Raw genomic sequence first — 18,997 nt, forward strand, 5'->3', positions numbered from 1 at the left:
GCCTGTGCTGGTGTCCCTGAGGCACACAGGTGGCCTGCTCTCTGATTTCTGTAGCCCCCCTCAGCTGGTGAACTATTTCTTACCTTTTCATTCTCAATTTGGTGGTCTTTTCTTCCAAGGAGTCTTCTTGAAACTCAAGTTGGGGTGACAGCTTCTCCCCACTTGCCTGGTGGCTGGTAGGCAGACCTGGTGATCCCTCCGATTTACAGCCCTCGGCTATGAGTTTGTTGCAACACACATCAAAAAGTCCATTGTTCTCAATCCTTGGATCCTGTGCATGGGTGATGAGTGATTGAATACAGTGTTAATCAATGCCTGCAGGGGTGTTTTTTTTTTTACCATTAGAACAGTTTTACTTGCAGAGTAGTACAGGCATATGCATCAGAATGTGATCGATTGGCTATATTGTAAGTAATGTAGTGTGTGTGTATTAGTTTATATGTACATATTCTTATTTATTTACTTCACATTTCAAGACAGACAATGAGAGGATATTCTCCCAGCACCTTCAAAACAGACTTCTTCCCCACCACACATACTCAGTGGTCTCTGGGGGTGACCCACTGTGCATCCCGGAGCTTACGTGGGAGCAGCTGAAGCAATTTCATGCCACTCACAATCACCCAAGCAATGCTAGGTAATATTTTGTTGGAAAAGTTTGATGGTGGATTGTGAAAAATTGACTTGTGTCCTTACATTTTCATGACATGGCTTCTCTCACATTTAGCGATGCTTAAGAAATATCTAACTATAGGTAAGATTCTTGGCCTAAGTTTGCCTATCTTACTTGGACATTGATTTTGGACATTTACAATGATAGCCTTCAGTGGGCTCAGCATGGTGGTTACAAACACGGTGTTTAGAGAACCCCAGAGGAGGGTCCTGGCCCCCAGCTTCTTGCTTCACTTCCAGCTTTGTTGCATGGAGAGTGGGGGTGCATGGGTGGTGCCCACTCCGACATAGGGTGTGTGAAGCTTCGAGCCTGTCCTTGGCACGGAGAAGTGCTCTTCCGATAGTGGATGCAGTCACAGAACCTTAATCACATCCTCACTTTCTGATACATCACTTGTTTCTTATGTCACTAATATGAGTGCATTATCATAATAATATAGTTATATGTATTATATAAAAAACTAATAATTTACATAGAAATGCTAATGTAAAAACATATTTGCAACATTATTTTACATAAAAAGAATTATGAAAACTTTCAAGCATACAGAAAAGTAGACTAGGATAATGAGCCCCTAAACACTTATCACATAATAGATATCCTTTTCCTTGTGAAGTTTTTGGAAGTAAATTATGAATGTCATCATTTACCCCTAAATATTTGAATTTGTGACCCTAAAACATGAGGATTCTTTCTTACATGAGCTAATGCCATTTTCAGTTTTAATAGAATAAAGCATACTTTCTTAAAACTGCCTATTTCTTATTCCATATTCAAATTTTCTAGTTGGCCTCAAAGTGTTTGTGGCACAGGGTCCCACAGATCACAGCTGCTCAGCCCAGGTCTCTCCCGGGCACCCTCTCGGACGGCAGAGGAGTGTGCAGGCCGGGTTTCCTCCGGGCGCTCTCACTTTCCAGGTGTCCTGGCTGCTCCTGTGTGGTGTTGGGTGCCATGTTCCTGTGTTTCCTGAGAACTGGAACTTAGATCCAAAGACTTAGTTTGAGTCAGGCTGTGCCTTTTCAGGCAGAGTCCCTCGTGGGGAGTTCTGTATAGATGGCCACATCCTACCTTCGTGTGAGGCCTGCTTGCCTCCACTGGGGGGTCTCACGCCAGCGGGGTGCATGCTGAGAGTCGGCCACTGTCTTGTGAAGATCTGCTTTCTCCCTTCAGCCACGGAGCAGCTGGTGCACTTGAGTTTCTGGTGTCCTGTGATAATGAGTTCCTCATCAACCTATTAATGGTTTTCATATTCATTGAGGATTATTGCCTGAATCATTTATTAGAGTTTGTGAAGTTTTCAAATTCTGTAATTCTTCATTCGTTTGCTGGACTTCTTCAAAGAAGAGCTCCACGTCAGCTGGGGCTGTCGGGTTATCTTGAAATATGGTTCTGTGGAATAGGCAGGGGCGGCTGCTCTCCCTGGGAAGTCCAGTTTGAGGAGGAGTTAGGGTGGTGCGGGAGCTACCTCTAATGATGACAGAAGAGGCTGTCTTTTTTTTTTTTTTTTTTTTTTTTTAAAGACAGGGTCTCGTTCTGTCTCCCAGGCTGGAGTACAGTGGCATGGTCTTAGCTTACTGCAGCCTCAGCCTCCTGGGCCACCTCAGCCTCCTGAGTAGCTGGGACTACAGGTGTGCACCACCATGCCCAGCTAGTGCTTCTATTTTTTTGTAGAGACAGAGTCTCGCCGTGGTGCCCAGGCTGGTCTCGATCTCCTGAGTTCAAACAATCTGCCCACCTTGACCTCCCAAAGTGCTAGGATTACAGGTGTAAGCCACTGCGCCCACCATGGGGGAGAGAGTTCTTTCTTTTCTTCTTTTTTCCCCCCGTCTTCTTTGGTTTGTTTTTTAGTACCCCTGTGACGTCACAGAAATATTTCTGTACATGTACATATTTGAGACTATGTGATCAGATGGAATTTATTTTTATGCCCACATTTGCCCCAGCTGTTGGCCCATTTTGGTCTCACTTCTTTGGTTTCTAGGCCCCCACCCTCACCTCCCTAAAGCATGCACAGCCAGGCCCTCCCTGCTCCAGAGGCTCAACTGTCTGTTTCCCAGGGAGCTCTGATTTCTGTGGCTAGTGGGGAAGGGCCTTTGGAGAGTAGCATGTGGACACTAGGGGTGGTGATTGCTTCTGGATTCTCTCAACCCCGAGAGTGTAAAGTTTGTTTCTAAATTCTAGAATGAGAAATTTCTGAAGGTTCTTTAAGATACCAGTTCCCCAAACCTTAACCATAGCTCAGGCAACATAGTAAAGAAAAAGATAAATTCTGTCATTGTAACCTTTTTCCTCTGATTGAATAAATGTATTATCTTTATTAACATGTATAACCTTGAACTTGTTGCCAAAAGTTGAGTTTTGTGAAATTGTCAGTTGGATTAGTCTATTACTGTACTAGGGTTATAAAGTATTTTAACAAATACCTCATTTGGTTTTTGTCACATCTCTAGATGAAGTTTAAAATGAAAGATCAATGTTTGGCTAGGTGTGGTGGCTCATGCTTGCAAATCCAAGCACTTTGGGAGGCCAAGATGGGAGGATTGCTTGAGGCCAGGAGTTTGAGACCAGCATGGGTAACAGTGAGAACCCATCTGTAAAACTTAAAAATTAGCCCACCGGGCATGGTAGCTCATGCCTGTAATTCCAGCACTTTGGGAGGCCGAGGTGGGGAGATCACCTGAGGTCAGGAGTTCAAGACCAGCCTAATCAACATGGTGAAACTCTATCTCTACTAAAAATACAAAAATTAGCCAGGCATGGTGGCAGGCGCCTGCAGTCCCAGCTACTCAGGAGGCTGAGGCAGGAGAATGGCGTGAACCCGGGAGGAGGAGCTGGCAGTGAGTGGAGATTGCGCCACCTGCACTCCAGCCTGGGTGACAGAGCAAGACACTGTCTCAAAAAAAAAAAAAAAAAAAAGCTGGACATGATACACAAGGTGACCCCAGGAGACTCCTGTGCAGAGTAAAAACGAACCGCAGCACTAAACTCAGTCCCTGAAATCCCTGCAGGATTCTCCCCACCCCCCACCCCTGGGTCCACCTGCACCCGCCCGGAAAGAACAGTGACATCACCCCACAGCAGGAGATCACCAGCGGTGGCCGCCACACCCCGGGTGGCTGGGCCACTCCCAAGGTTTCACAGGTGGAGAGGGAGCCTGGGAACGTGCATTTCTAGCAATTTCCAGGTGACAGGGCACCACACTTAAAAATACACAACACTAGGTCCTGAAAGGACGTCTCTTCACTCGCACGTTGGTGGGATGGAGCCCAACATTGCGAAGGGCTTTTCTTCACGTGTCGTCCTTGAGCTCAGGGGCTGGCAGCACTTGGTGGGACCTACTAGGGCGTCCCTTGCTGACCGCACACCCACAGCCAGAGCCCTCACCCGGATAATTCTCACAGGAAGCCCGCAGAGCTCCTGACACCTCGCTGGAGGGATGAGAAAGCTGAGGCTCTGAGGGGGATAAACTGATGACTGGAAGGTAACGACCTTAGTGAAGTGGTGCAGCTGCAGTGTAAACCCTAGTCTTATTTCATTTTAACTTTCAAGACTTCCTGATTTCCTCTATTACAATGCCTGTGCCTTAGAGTCACCAATGGGAACTTGAAGGAAAATAATGCCTGCTGAGGCCAGATGCTCACTTCATTGCCTGGGGGTGGAGCCTGTGTGGTTCTAAGCCCTCCTTCTGAACTTCTGAATGGTGAGGACGGCAAATCAGCTGCCTCCTGCTGGGCCCTGCAGGGTGAAACCTGAGGAAGCCCCAGGAACATTCAGTGAGGGGTTAGGAGGGAGGAGAACATGGGTGGACGAAGAGCAAGAAGGAAATGCACCAGCATTTACTGGTGGGCTCTGTCACCCACAGGACAGGGACAAAGACCTGTAGTGTGGGCTTTCACAGCCTGGCAATGAGTGCTTTCAGCCTCACAGGTAAACGTCACCTGTTTCACCATCTCCTTAGGGCTCTCTAGGGCCCCAGCACACAGCTATTTGGGACAAAAGGCAGTTTCAGTGTCTTTCACTCCACACTCAAGCTACAGATTGTCCTTATATCTCAGGTATCCTGGGGATAATCCATCTCGTTTCGTTTTGGTTTTGGGAGCCCAACCCAAGAACCAAATAACTTTCCTAAGGATTTCCAGGAGAAAACATCTTCCCACCAAAGAAGAACATTACCATTTGGAAAAACACCTCTTCGTCATTTGCAAAAACCCCAATTTTCAGGGAAGTGATAATCTTGTCATGAGAACCAAAGATAAAGTTGGAGATAACGAGGGAGTGGTTACATAGGAAATACGTGGTCATTACTCTGACCAGTTATTAAATCACTTTCTTCATATGACATACTTTTTAACACCTTCTTACTAAACCACAGTGCGGGCAAGACAGTCACAAGACCGCTTCTTCCTTGAGTCAGAGTCATCCCCAGCCCACACCAGCGCCTAGCAAGAATGACTGAGGTCACCCTTATTTCCTGGCTACTTGGAGGAGCTGGATTTCCCAGTTTACAAATCTCAGTTTCCTGGGATTCTGCTCTGATAAAATCTGTATTTAAAAAAAAAAAAAAAAAGTAAGGAATAGGCTGGCCGTGATGGCTCATGCCTGTAATCCCAGGGCTTTGGGAGGCCAAGGCAGGCAGATCATGAGGTCAGGAGATTGAGACCATCCTAGCTAACAGGGTGAAACCCGTCTCTACTAAAAATACAAAGAAAATTGAGCCGGGCGTGGTGGCGTGTGCCTGTAGTCCCAGCTACTTGGGAGGCTTAGGCAAGAGAATCGCTTGAACCCGGGAGGCGGAGGTTACAGTGAGCCGAGATTCTGCCACAGCAATCCAGCCTGGGTAACAGAGGGAGATTCCGTCTCAAAAAAAAAAAAAAAAAAAAAGTAAGAATAAATGAAATCTAATGAAATAATCTCGGTCTATCCTTTTACCTCCTCCGTTGTCCGGAGAAATAAAGCTCCCTGCCTCGCCCTCTCTCACGGCACTGAACTGCTTTTCCTGAATTTTCCCACACTGCTGATTGCTCACTTGTTAATTTCGATGCATAAATTCTTTTTGAGAAATAAAGTCAGTTTGCTGACTGCTGCCACTGGTTTGTCAGAAAATGAGCTTACACTGCGCTGATCTCACTCCTGCTGCCAAAGCTCCTTCTAGGGGTCTCTCCTTTGACAATGTAGGGATTATGTAGGCATGGGGAGGTGGGATACCAAGAGGCGATTCTGTCAACGTGCTGTTCCCCCCTCCCCACCCCCGCCGGGTCAAAGTCATCGAGCCGGGGGCCTCTCTGACTATCTGGACTGTGCAGACCACCGTGTCTTCCGGTAGGGTCAGGGGAACGCTTGAGATAAATCCGTAGGGCCCTTCACTCAACCACCGGCTCACTGTCCACCTCAGGTGCCCCAAGTGCCATCGCTGCCGGGTGCTATGTGGATGCATCCGTGACAAAATGGTTCTGGCGGAGCTTGTTCTGATCAGGAGAAACCCGAAAGCAAGAAACACAGTGAACAAATGCATGATGCCCATGGGTGGATGGCGGTAAGCACTGAGGAGAAAAATAACAAGTGGGGTGGGAGGTGTTAAGAGGGTGGGGAGGAGGAAGGGCTGCCATTGACAATCGCAGAGCCCTCTGCGTGGCTGGTACGGTGTCGGCCCTCCCTTGCACATCCCTCAGGGCCTTCGCAGAAACACCCACACGGGGACCTTCTACATACAGGCAGGACACGCCACCCATCGTCGTGACCACACTGTCCCTCAGAGGAGTCGCTGGCCAAGTGCATCCTGTCCACATGGAGATGTACTTTAAGATTCTTTACACAATGGATTTCAAAGACTTAGTATGGAAAACAGTGTAAAATATTAATAATCAACACAATAACTGATTATTATCAAAATAGTTGGCTGAATATAAAAGTGTTTTTTTTTTAACTTTTTTTTTTTTTTTTTAGATAGGGTCTCTCTCTGTTACCCAGGCTGGAGTGAACCTGTGCAGTCACAGCTCACTGCAGCCTCCAACTCCTGGGCTCAGGCAATCCTCCCACCTCAATCTCCCACGGGGCTGGGACTGTAGGTGTGCACTGCCACATCTGAATAATTGTTTTGTATTTTCTGTAGAGATTGAGTCTCTCCATGTTGCCCAGGCTGGCCTCAAACTCCTGGGCTCAAGTGATCCACCTGCCTTGGGCTCCCGAAGTGCTGGGATTACAGGCATGAGTCATGGCACCCAGTGTCCCCCTGTCCCGGCCCGCCTTTCTTTAATGTGGCAACTAGATCATTTAAAATTGCATATATAACACAAGCCACCCACGCAGGCCCCAATCCTGGGAGATGATCCCGTTGGAGAAACCTCCAAGAAGCGTATCTGCTTGGATTTGCAAACGGCCCCTCTGGCCCCAGGGGGATCTGCTGTGCAGAGCTGCTCTGGAATCGGCTCTTCAATACCGCCCTTGAGAGTACTGTGCACCTCCTGACTTTCAACCAGCACAAAGCTCCTTATTAAACGCTGACAAAAATTCCTTCCATTCCAGGTGCCATAATGGATTCATTAATCTCCTATTGATAGGTTTTTGCTGGTTTTCCCAGTTCCTGCTATTCTAAGCACTGCTGTGAAGACTCTCCTTTTACCCCACCTGCCTTTGTCTGCCGCAGCTCACATGCTCTGCCTTCCAGCTGTAATAGCTGAGTGCCCATTTACCCCCCGCCCCAACACACTCAAGTCCCTGGGTCTCCTCGGCAGGGTATGTCTGTGGGCATAGGGCTGCCCTGCCACATGCCCCACCCCATAAGCTTCCATCTGTGGCCGCTTCTTGTGAGACTCTAAACTCATGACCTCCCGTCCTGTCCTCTCCTCTCCACAGAACCACCCTTATCGGAGACAGTCAGTCTGCTTCCTATTCAGTCTGCTTCCCTCCACCTGCTTCCCAGTTCCCCTAAGGCAAATCCAAGGTCCTCCTCTGGGCCACCCTCCTCTACTGACTCCTCCCTCACCGTGAGGTCAGGTCAAAGGGCCCCAACTAGAGGCTCCCTGGGCCCTTTCATAAGACAGGAACTTTTCTTCTCAGGTCCAGCTACAGGCACATTGTACCCGCCTCACCGCAGGAGTGAGAGCTCCAGGGGCGGAAAGGGCTTGGTTCTTTTGCCTAAAGCCTGCCCTGACTCACCGAAGGCAGTCCTTTAATCTTCGAAATGATTACAGAAACACAGAAATAAGCCTGGGTGTGGTGGCTCAAGCCTGTAATCCCAGCATTTTGGGAGGCCAAGGCAGGTGGATCACTTGAGGTCAGGAGTTCGAGACCAGCCTGACCAACAAGGTGAAACCCCATCTCTACTAAAGATACACACACACACACAGAAAAAACCCAGGTGGGCATGGTGGTGCAAGTCTATAATCCCAGCTACTTGGGAGGCTGGGACAGGAAAATCACTTGAACCCGGGAGGTAGAGGTTGCAGTGAGCCCAGATCAAGACACTGCACTCCAGCTGGGCAACAGAGGGAGACTCCATCTCAAAAAACCCCACACACACAGAAACAAAATCTTAATTGTAGTAAGACACAGCTGAAAAGATATGAAGGAATGACTCCCCGAGTCTACTGCATGCCAACCTTTCAATCATTTTCCATTCAGAAAACTTCAGATCAGATCATTTACATAGTTAAGACAAGGGGTCCTATATTAACGAATCTTCTCCATCAAAATCCTGGTCAAAGTCAGAAAACAATCCCAAAGGACTCTTGGGAGCATCTCACGTTGGAGAAACCTGGAGAAGTGGAGAAGCTGATCTGCACGATTTGCAAACCACCCCACTGGCCCCAGGGGGACCCGCAGCACCGGTGCCCTCCCCCTCCCCATGAGAGTCGGAGCCTCACTCAGACCCATACAGTCAGGATCTGCACCTCCGAAGGCTCCCCCAGGTAACTCTGGGCACATGGAAGCTGGGAAGACAGCAAATGGGCCCTGGGGTCGGGGGGGCCCAGCACAGTCCAGCCTTTTCTCTTTTGCCTCCTGAAGACTTTCACTGTAGACGTGTGTTAGGGAAGAGGGGAGTGAAGAAAGAGACAGGGAGAGAAGACAGAGACCGACTGATGCCTCCATTCTGCAGAGGAAAACAGGGAGACCCTATCTCAGCACTCGAGACAGCAGGGCCAGGGCGGGACTTATAAGTAAGTCTCTGCCTCTCAGTGCTCTGGTCTGCCATGTGTCTGGCTGCCTCTTCCATCCTGACAAGCACAATGACTGCAATTCCGAACAAAGCACTGGGAGTTGGAGGTGAAGATGGAGAGAACCGAGGAGTGGGGACGGAAACGACAGCGTCTGGGCAGCTACTCTCTAATAAACACAAACACAACACCAGAAAGGGCTTGTAGAAAAGAAACACAAAACGCAACCCAACTACTGACACATGACCCTCTGTTCCATATTCACCCGCAGGTTCTTAGCAGAAAGGCAACTGTGAACTTGCAATCTGGTATCCTGATGTTTGCCCTGACCACATTGTTACCGTATCTTCATCTTTCTAATTTTAATTGTTTCTGACGGTCCATCCGATTGGTAGAGCTTGACAAAGATGACAAAATGTCTAGCTTCGAAGGGTCCTCCGAGTATGGCACACAAAGCGGTCTGCATTCATAGAAAATTATGCCATCACACAAATCTCCCACTGTGCCACGGGGTGACACTATCACTCATCATCTGCCTCCCAGACCCAGTAATTTCTGCAAAATCAATTACTGCACTTTACACTGAAAAGATCCCATCAAAGAATGTGTGTGCACAGGATGGTGAGGGGCGCCGGAGCTGTGTGAGGCGAAATGGCACTGTTCTCAGTTTCCCCTTCCATCCTACTGGGCTCCGAAGCATTGCTTCAGAGATTTTCCATTTTATCTTAAAATTAAATAATATGAACTCTACTGGGGGAAGAAAAGCAGCCCATCATATTGGTACTAAGCCTTCATATCATTTTTGCCATCTTGACTCCTATCGCTATAAAAGGTCATTTTCTGTTGCCCTCACAAAACCACCCAAGGAATATTGCTTCAGACACCAAAGGTGCCCACGTGGGGCTCAAGCCTGGTGTCCAATAAATATGTGTGTCATTGACCTAATGCATGTCCAGTCAATTGAAACCACACTTCTGACTTCGGTTCTAAGGTACTAATCTTGAAGTCTTAACAGTTTATACATATAGACCTGAGGATGTTGGGTATTTTGATTAGAGAGGGTTGAATTCCTCTAAAGGACTTCACGAATGAAGAAGACAGCTAGAACCCCTGGTTTCCTGCTCCTCAGTGGAGATTCCAGGCGGGAGGCAGGCAGCAAACACTTGCGTTCCTGTCAAGCGCCAGGCGTGGTGCTGGGCACGGGAAAGTCACCAGTGAAGACACAGCTACACGCAGCCCTGAACATCCCTGCTGCAGCCACAGGGCCTGGCCACACCACAGAGCTCTGTGAACTCAGGGAAGCTGGAACACCTCGGACATCCCTTGCTCATGCGTAAAGTGGGGATAAGTCAGTGACCAGCATCACTGAGGGCCTGCCACATAACAGAGAGTCACTAAACGCTAGCTATTCTCACTAGGATTGGAAAGGTTGATACTTACTCCATTTACATGAACTTTCTATAAATACTGTATTGATGTTCCTGTCACCACAGGCAAAAAGGACGCCGCTTTCGCATCCAGCCCACCCTAAGGATGCACCTGGACTTCCCACTACACTCAGCTCCACCAGGCACCAGGCCCTGCAGAAGCCACAACCTGTGACGAAGACAATGAGTCACTCTTGGTGTGTGGCACAGCGTGACGTGGCGGTGGGCACTTAGTCATGGTCAGTCCGTGATCCAGAGCTGCGGAGCTTATTTTAGGGTGAGCGAAAATCAATTTAAGTTTCCAGACATGTCTTGGGACAACAGAAGATACCCAAAGAAGCAGGGGAAAAAAAAAAAAAAAACCCACAGCCTGAGACACAAGATACCCAAAGAAGTAGGGGGAAAAAAAAAAAACTAGCCTGAGAAATACTTTCTTCATTCAAGGCCTGGGTAGTCAGGAATATAGGAAAGAGATTTTCAATTTTATCTTATAATTAAATAATATGAACTCTACTGGGGGAAGAAAAGCAGCCCATGGCGTTGGTATTAACCCTTAATGTGATTTTTGCCACCTTGACTCCCATCGCTGTAAAAAGGTACTTTCCGTTCCCCTCACAAAACCACCCAAAGAATATCTGTGTGATTTTGAGCTAGTTGGTTTTGCTCACTTTTGAGCATTAACTAGATTAAGGAGCTTCACCAAGAAACACCCCTGAAAAGCATGCTGGAGGCATGACATGATGGCTCATGTCTGTAATCCCAGCTCTTTGGGAGGCCAAAGCAGGAGGCTCACTAGAGGAGGCCAGGAGTTCAAGGCCAGTCTCAGCAGCATAGTGAGATCCTGTCTCTACAGAAATAATAATAATAATATTAATAATAACAATTAGCTGGTCATGATGATACATTCCTGTCTTCCCTGCTACTCAGAAGGCTGAGGCAGGAGGATCACTTGAGCCCAGGAGTTTGAGGCTGCAGTGAGCTATGATGGCACCACTACACTCCAGCCTGGGTGACACAGCCAGACATAAGTACTCTTCATGGTCTAACCGACAGTACAATATTTGGAATTAGGATCTGTTTTGCTCCTACCACAATCACGTACGCACCTCATGCCCTTACCTAAGTTATTTTTCTTTGTGAGTCTTTCTCCCCACTTCCAAAATGAGGGCATGCCTCTCTTGGGATCATGTATCTAGGCTTGGAGATAAGAATTGTAAAGCTCCTAGTATACAAAATATTTTCAACAAATGGTAGCTACGGTCATTTTAACATATGGAATTTTACCATAATTTCACATCTGACAGATAATTCCCCTGAAGTTAATACTTGAATGGGAATGTGTTCTCTGATCTCTAGCTACAGGCAATAGTCTTCTACGTCAGGGAAAATCAAGTACTAATATAGAATCAGAATAAAATGGCAAAAAGAATGGGGGCACAACAGATAAATTCTCGAGGAATAACCTACTTACTGTAAGAATTTGTAAATCTGTGGCAGCTAAGACCAGGCCCTCTGAGCACATCTGGAGGTGAACTTCCTTAAAAGAAATGCGTCCAAATGCTCCAACAGGTTCAAGATCATATCTTGGAAGGGTAAAGCTCTTTAGAGTTTACAAAAAATTGTGACTTCGGCTCTGCCAAGGAAAGAATGCCCAGGCGACCTGCCGTGGCGGGCTTCCCCAGGGACAGCCCAGGTGTGACCCATGTGGGCTCGAGGCCACCGTATTTGATGCCACCTGCAGAGCTGAGGGCAGCTGTCTCCCATTAAGCCGAGGCTGTACCACCCAAGCCACGTTCCCACATAATATTGGTTTCCAAAATACCTTTTTCCCCAGAAGAGAAGAGGCGTTGACTTACAAACCTTCAATATGTGTAACTCCTCCCAGGTGGCAAAACCAGGGTAACAGAGAACACCGCGATTCTGCCAATGTATCCTAATCTCACGTGCCTGTACGCGAACTCCCAAGCATTTTAGCAAGCTTTTGGACATGGAGCTCAAAAGAATGACCCATAAATATTTTCCAATACATACAGCATCTTAATGTGTTTTTCTTTCTTTCTTTTTTTTTTTATTTTTTGTAGACACAGAGTCTCACTATGTTGTCGAGGCTGCTCTGGAACTCCTGGGCTAAAGCGATCCTCCTGCCTCGGCCTCCAAATGCACTGGAATGACAAGCATGAGCCACCGTGCAGGAAGCACAGCACCTAAATTCCAAAATAACCTTGAACCCCTGACCTTCCACCCGCCCTGGTGACTTCCAGAGATCGTTTCCTGTTCCCGTGCCAAAGGTTTCTCGTCTTTCGCGGCCCCGGTAAAGTCACTCAAGATGTTCCCTCTGCTTCTGAAGGCCTTTGACTGAGAAGCCACTCTGGGTCCTATACCGACCCCAGGCGGTTCCATTCGTACTCGCACATCTCCGGGCTGGTTTAAGTCACGCTGGCCAGGCTATTTCCACTTCACTCTGGTAATTTCTCCAATCCCAGCGTCTGCTGCATCACCTTTTTTTTCTCTGAGAATCCAACTCTACAGGAGGAATGCTGATGCTGGGGGGGGAGGGGGTCCTTTTACTAAAACGCTAACGCCAGAGCACTTCCCAGGGGCGCTGGGGGTCGGGCTGCGGGGCGGGGTCTGGCGCTGCCACCGGGGTCTCCCGCGGGGGGCGCTGGGCCTGGGGAGGTTGCGCTGCGGGCTCGCTGAGCGCGCGGCATACGGATGTCCGGGCCTGGGCACAAGGAGACGACGGGCCTGGCATCACGTAGGCGCTCGCGGCGGGCGGGGCGGCGCCCACAGCGCCCCAACCTACAGCACCCGCGCCCGCCCCGCGCACTCAAGGGCGAAGGGAAGGTCACCGGGGCCGTGGGCGGGGGGCTCATCCCCGCTCCATCCTTGTGCAGTGCGCGGTCCCGAAACGGCAGGAAATCCGCCATCCGGGCCTTTCCACGCATCTGCGGCAGGAGGAACCGGGAAAATAAAAATCAAAACCCAGCTCGGGGCGCGTCGCGTCTCCAGCCCTCGCGATCGCTAAGGCTCCCAGGTAGCGTTCGCCTGGGAAGCGCAGATCTACCCGCCAGGGGCTGCAAGGATCGGGGCGCTCCACCGTCCAGGCACAGGCGCCCCCACGTGCACCCGGGGCCTGGGGCGCGCAGTCTCCACCACCTCCGGCCCGTCAATGGTAAATGTCCTCCCGGCGCGCCCGCGTCGTGGGCCCAGACTCTGGCCCCTCCTGGAGAGCCGCCTCTACATTGCAGGGCAGGGGAAGCCCAGAGCCCGCGCCGTGGCGCCGCTGACGTCCCGGAGTCCCCGCTTCCTGGTCCTTCCCGTCCGCGGAGGCTGGCGCGGAGGGCCTGGGACCCATTTTAGTTTTCGGTTTTGTCACGAGCCGAAAAGCGACAGCACATGCGAGCGCAGGAAACCCTTTTTAAAACTCTTCCAGCGGAAAAGCGACGGGCTGCCGGACCGCCTTGGAGTCGCCAGGCGGGAACCCAGAGCACCCCCGCCGCCAGCCGGGACCCCACCCACGCCGCGCAGGGCATGAGGCGACAGAAGGCGCGCGGGGACCTGGCCGTTTCTTCCTCGACATGCTGGGGGGTGACGTGGGGAGGAGTTACGGGGCGGGGGCTACTTAGGAAGTGATCGCGCTGTACCCACGCTTCGGAAGGGAAGCCCAGCCCCTTCCTACAGCTCTGAGGGAGAACGACCCCCGAGGGCGCTCCAGGCGACCCCCTCGGCCAGGCTCAATTTAAAACATAAACTGGAGGGGGTGGAAAGCTCACTCTCTTCCGGATGGAGGTTCCTACTGCCGTGTCCCTTCCTCCTCCGCCCCACTCGGCAAGGACCCCGGGGCTGCCTTGACGGCTCAGGCCGCCCCGCAGGGACCCCTGCCGCTCCGGGTCACGGGCTTCTCCCCAGTTCTTCCCATCGCTTCCCCGCTCGTCTCCCCGGTTCTTCCCATCGCTTCCCCACTTTTCCCCGGGTCCTCCCATCGCTTCCCCCCTTCTGCCCCGTTGCCACATCCACTTCGCCCTGTTCTCCCCTTCTCCGTCCGTCCCTCCCTCGCCGCCGGTAGGGGCGCGCGCACCTTGAACATCCCCGCCGCTGGTCAGCATGCCGATGGCCTTGCGGGCCCCGGAGAGGTGCTCCAGAAACTTCCGCAAGGAGCCCTTCGGGGCCCGGGAGTCGTCCGCGTCCATGGCGAGAAGGCCGAGGGCAGCCGCTAGTCCGGCTGCGCAGCAGGCAGTGGGGACCCTGCCCGCGCGCGCCCGACTCGGAACCGCCGCCAGGCCCGCGCCCCTGCTCGGCCCCAGCGCCAATGGGCGGGGCCCGAGCGCACTGGAGGGGCTGCGGGGGCGGGCGAGCGGCTAGGGGCAGGGGCACGGCTAGGGGCAGGGGTAGGGGCAGGGGCTGGCGGGGGGACACGTGTGGGCAGGAGGACCTACGCGGGGGTCGTCGTAGGTGGGGGCCGCGCTAGCGGTGGGGAAGGCCGCAGAGGCGGGGGTAGAGCCACAGGTGGGCGAGGTCCCTGCGGGTGGGGCCGCGTTGCTGGTGCGCGAGCCTCGCGGGTGGGTTGGAGGACTCTGGTTGGGGGCTTTAGAGATGCCCCGAGCACCACAAGTGGGGACAGGGGCAGCGTCCTGGGGAGGGGAGACTGCAGAGGGGCGGGGTCATATCGTTTACCGGGCGCGCCAGGGCGGGGCGGGATAGAACGCGGGGAGCATCTCCCTGGGGGGCGAGGGAGACCCTGAGTGGGCGCGAACGCCAGGACGGGTGGAAACCCCGCACTTGCGGGGAGCGCCGATGGCGGGGTGGGGTGGAATTGGGGCGCGGAGACCCCACCTGGACGCGGAGGCTCGCGCCCGGCCGCGCGCACAGTTTCTTGTTGCCGGCAGGATTCCTCCTGGGGCTGCGCTGGGAGCCTCGGGACGCGGCTTCCTCGATCCCCGCCCCCAAGTTTTCTGTGCAGCCTGAGGTCGGGAAGGACGGAAGGAGAGTGGATCCTCCAGGTGGTGGGAAAAGCTGAGCACGGCGGGCTTAGCTTTGACGAAGCTGCGATTTCCCGTGCCTACGGAGGCTGTGGCGCTCCTGGGCCCCCAACCTGGCCCTTGGGGAGAAGAAGCCTTGGGGTGGAGGAGGGTATCGGGGCGCGACCCTCAGAGACGTCTGGGTGCGCGAAAGTCAGAGTGAGGCAGGAGGAGGCGCAACGGGACTAGCCTGGAGGGGAGGCGGGACGACCCTTCCTCCCCACGGACAGGCCCGCTGCTGTACGCTGTGCGGACCTCGGCCGGCTTCACTGGCCAACTCCACGTGCTGAAATACGCACACCCAATGGGATGTGCGGTTGCCCATCCACACGCTTAACAGCCTGGTGCCAGTTACCCTGCGATGGGAGAGGGGGCAACCCCCACAAAAGCACGGGCTTATGGGGCCCCGGTTCCTTCAGGGCTCACCCCACGAAGAAGGGCTCCCAAACGGCCCCACTCGACGGCTTACCGGAGGATGGTCCTGTGCAGTGGGTGTTTGTTGAACAGATAAGAGACAACAAAAGAGACTAAGAAGAGTTTTGTTCTATGAACCAGGGAAAGTGAAGCAGTCGCAAAGGAGAGTCTCGCCAAAGGGCAATCCTGGGGAAAAGATGGAGAGGCATGGATTTTTCTTGGATGTGTGCCTCATCCTGGGGCTCAACCCGCTGAGAATCAAATATTCATTGCAAAAGAGGGAAAAGAAATATGCTGCGGACTATGCTGGATGGTCTGATCTCTCCCTTGGCCAGAATTAACGGGGCAATTCCTAACCCCTTGTGGTCCTCAGAATCACCTGGCCTATGCACACCCCCACTAAACCACTGAAGTCCAGTGTTCTAGTTCTGCGAGCGCAGCCAGGAAATGTGTATTTTTAAACAGGCCACCTAGGTTACTCTGATGAATGCAAAGTCGGAGAGCGCTGCTCTCATGCACTGAGCCTGAGCTTTATTCTATTAATAAAAAAGAAGAGGAGAATCCTGGGTGTCTTAAGGTGGCAGTTGAGTGGCCTTTGCCTTCTGGCGGGTAGGAGAGGAGACCAGTGCTCTAAGCACCCGCACCCACGGCTGGGCTCAGGATCTGTGCTGGAGAATAGAAGGGCTAATTGAATTACTCATGCCTTTTTAGAGCATAGTACATGTGGAGAAGGTGGGTCACGCTGAATTTTATTTTAGAAAAATACCCCTTATCTCCTTATATAATTGATATTTCATATTGAACATTAGGGGATGGGTCATTTGTCATCAAATTGCCTGTATTACAAAAAATGATAGATACGACCTAACAGTTCAAACATGATGAGTTAAATAAATGATGGTAAAAATAGACGCTGTAATAATATTTAATTGCTGTTACTGCTACGAGGATAAATGTCTACTGACGTGGAAATATGTTCAGGACATACAAATAAGTGAAAAGGCAGTCCTAGACACAGTGTGAGCCTGTGCGTGTGTGTGTGAGTGTGTGTGTGTGAGTCTGCATACATATGTAAATGTTTCTGAGCATTTTATTTCCTTTCTTTTGCTTAGTATAGGTAATGCTGTTTTTCTCTCCGATGAACAGGTATTGTTTAGGGAATAGAAATAGTTAATTAAAAACAATAAAATTTAGAGTGTCAAGACCCCCAAGGTTACGGCATATGTTGAACAGTTTGTCTGTATGTAAGGGCTGGGGTCAGGGTGGTCACTGACGGTCCTCACACATCTGTTCTCATGCGTTTGGCCCACTGCTCAGTCAGTCAAGGAATTAACATATATTAATATATTCCTGTAGCTAAGATGGAAGAGAATAGCTATGGCTCTTTTTTGGTTTTTTTGTTTTGTTTTGTTTTGTTTTTTGCAAGTCATGTATTTTAATGGTGCTACAACTAGAGGTATTTTGTTTTTAATCGTTGGTCTTAGCAATGAATCTTCTAATTCAAGAGGAAGATATTACATGCCGTGCTGACCGTACAGCTTCCACCCAGTAGGACCTGAGGTGTGTGTTTGTTCTTTATTGTCCCTTGACAGATTACTCCAAACTGTGGCCCACCCACACCAGCACACAGTTATACCACAGGAATGATTACTCCTGGGGCCAGGAGTGCAGGCTTCACTGAGCCCTCTGCCCCAGGGGCTCTCTGCGACTGCAGCAGGTGTCTGCCCAGGGCTGCCGTGTCTTCTGAAGGCTCAGGCTCATCAGGGGAGGAGCTGCTTCCACGCTCGCTTCTGTGTTGCTGGCAGGATTCTGTTGCTTACAAGCTGTTGGACTGAAGGCCCCAGTCTCTCCGTGGCATCAGCTTCAGGCCGCCCTCTGCCCTGGGCAGGTGACTGGCTTTGCCAGAACTAACACCTATCAAGAGCCAGGGGGAGAGTTCCAGTGGACAGAACTTGCAGCGCCACCCCCCCCCCCCCCCAATTCAATCTCAGGAGAGACCGCCATCTCTTTTGCCTGGTTCTATTCATTAGAAGTGAGCCGCTGAGTCCAGCCCTCTTCGAGGGTCTGTCTGTGAACATTAGGGGCAGGGGCCAAGGGGAGCCACTTGGGAGGGGAGGTGCTGCCTGGGACCTGCCTAGGACAAGGTGAAGGAGAACATGCATAGGCACAGATGTCTTTCCCACTTCCCCTCTGTGGTGGGCACAGGAGCTGCAGATGTGCCCTAAAGGAGTTGTGGCATCCCAGGATGGAAGCAGCTCCCAGCCATGAGGGCACCAGGACCCAGTGCCCCAGCATGTCGGGGTGCACATTCCAGGGCTACCTGAGCTGCAGCCTCTTCCCCTCCCCTGCCGTCTCTGCCTGTGCATGGAGTGGGCGTCTCAAATCTGCAGGGTCCAAACTGAGCTCAGGCCTCTGCACCCCCGCACAACCCCCCACCGCTCAGTCTTCCTCACCTCAGCTCCTGGTGACTCCATCCTCCCGGGGACTCAGGCTGAAACCTTGCAGTGCTCCTCCACCCCGGTATCTAAGTCCCTCAGGAAAGTCCCTCTTGGCTCTTCATTGCATCTGGAGCCACTGGGGCCAAGCCACCACCTCTGACCTGGACCGGCACAGGCTCCCTCCCCATCCCCTGCTCTGCCCCCACCTCCACCCCACCTCCATGCCTTAGGTGTCCTCAGCTTCAAAGTCAGGGTGCACCTATCAGGATGTAATTCAGGCATATTCTCTGCTGACTCAGAGTCACAGGCCCCACATGGCCCACTGGCCTGTCCTTTGGTCCCATCAGATCCTGGTGCTGCCCAGAGGCTCATGCGGGCACCCGACAACCTCAGGCCCAGCCTGCTCTTTCCTCAGGCCAGGCCCTCCTCTCCCTACCCACTCTGCCCACCTTCCTCAGGTCTGTCCTGAAAGGTCTCCTGCATGGTGAGGCCGAAGCCTGTCCCCTAGTGGCTGACATACAGTGGTGACACTCTCTGTGTGGGGGAAAGAGAGATCAGACTGTTATTGTGTCTATGGAGAAAGATGAAGACATAAGAAAGTCCATTTCGATCTGTACTAGGAAAAATTCTTCTGCCTTGAGATGCTGTTAATCTGTAACCCCAGCCCCAACCCTGTGCTCACAGAAGCATGTGCTGTATTGCCTCAAGTTTTAATGGATTTAGGGCTGTGCAGGATGTGCCTCAGTAAAAATGTGTTTGCACCTCCTGGGCTCCAGGCTGCCAGCTGCCTGCCCAGGGTCTGAATGTCCTACTGTGATCTGTTTCCTCACCTGGCCCAGAGGACACATAGGGAAGGCTTGTTTTGAGGATTAGG

At 51.5% G+C, this 18,997-nt stretch overlaps 1 protein-coding gene across 1 annotated transcript; it reads right to left on the bottom strand.

The window, feature by feature from the left end:
* Positions 1 to 10,991: 10,991 nt before the first annotated feature.
* LOC139361639 (sterile alpha motif domain-containing protein 1-like) lies at positions 10,992 to 13,832 on the bottom strand. Its single transcript, XM_071090332.1, has one exon. It carries the CDS (start codon positions 13,196 to 13,198, stop codon positions 12,821 to 12,823), a length of 378 nt encoding a protein of 125 aa, XP_070946433.1. The 5' UTR covers positions 13,199 to 13,832; the 3' UTR covers positions 10,992 to 12,820.
* Positions 13,833 to 18,997: the final 5,165 nt, after the last annotated feature.

This window comes from Macaca nemestrina, unplaced genomic scaffold (assembly GCF_043159975.1).
Source record: "Macaca nemestrina isolate mMacNem1 unplaced genomic scaffold, mMacNem.hap1 Scaffold_80, whole genome shotgun sequence".
Classification (NCBI taxonomy): Eukaryota; Metazoa; Chordata; class Mammalia; order Primates; family Cercopithecidae; genus Macaca; species Macaca nemestrina.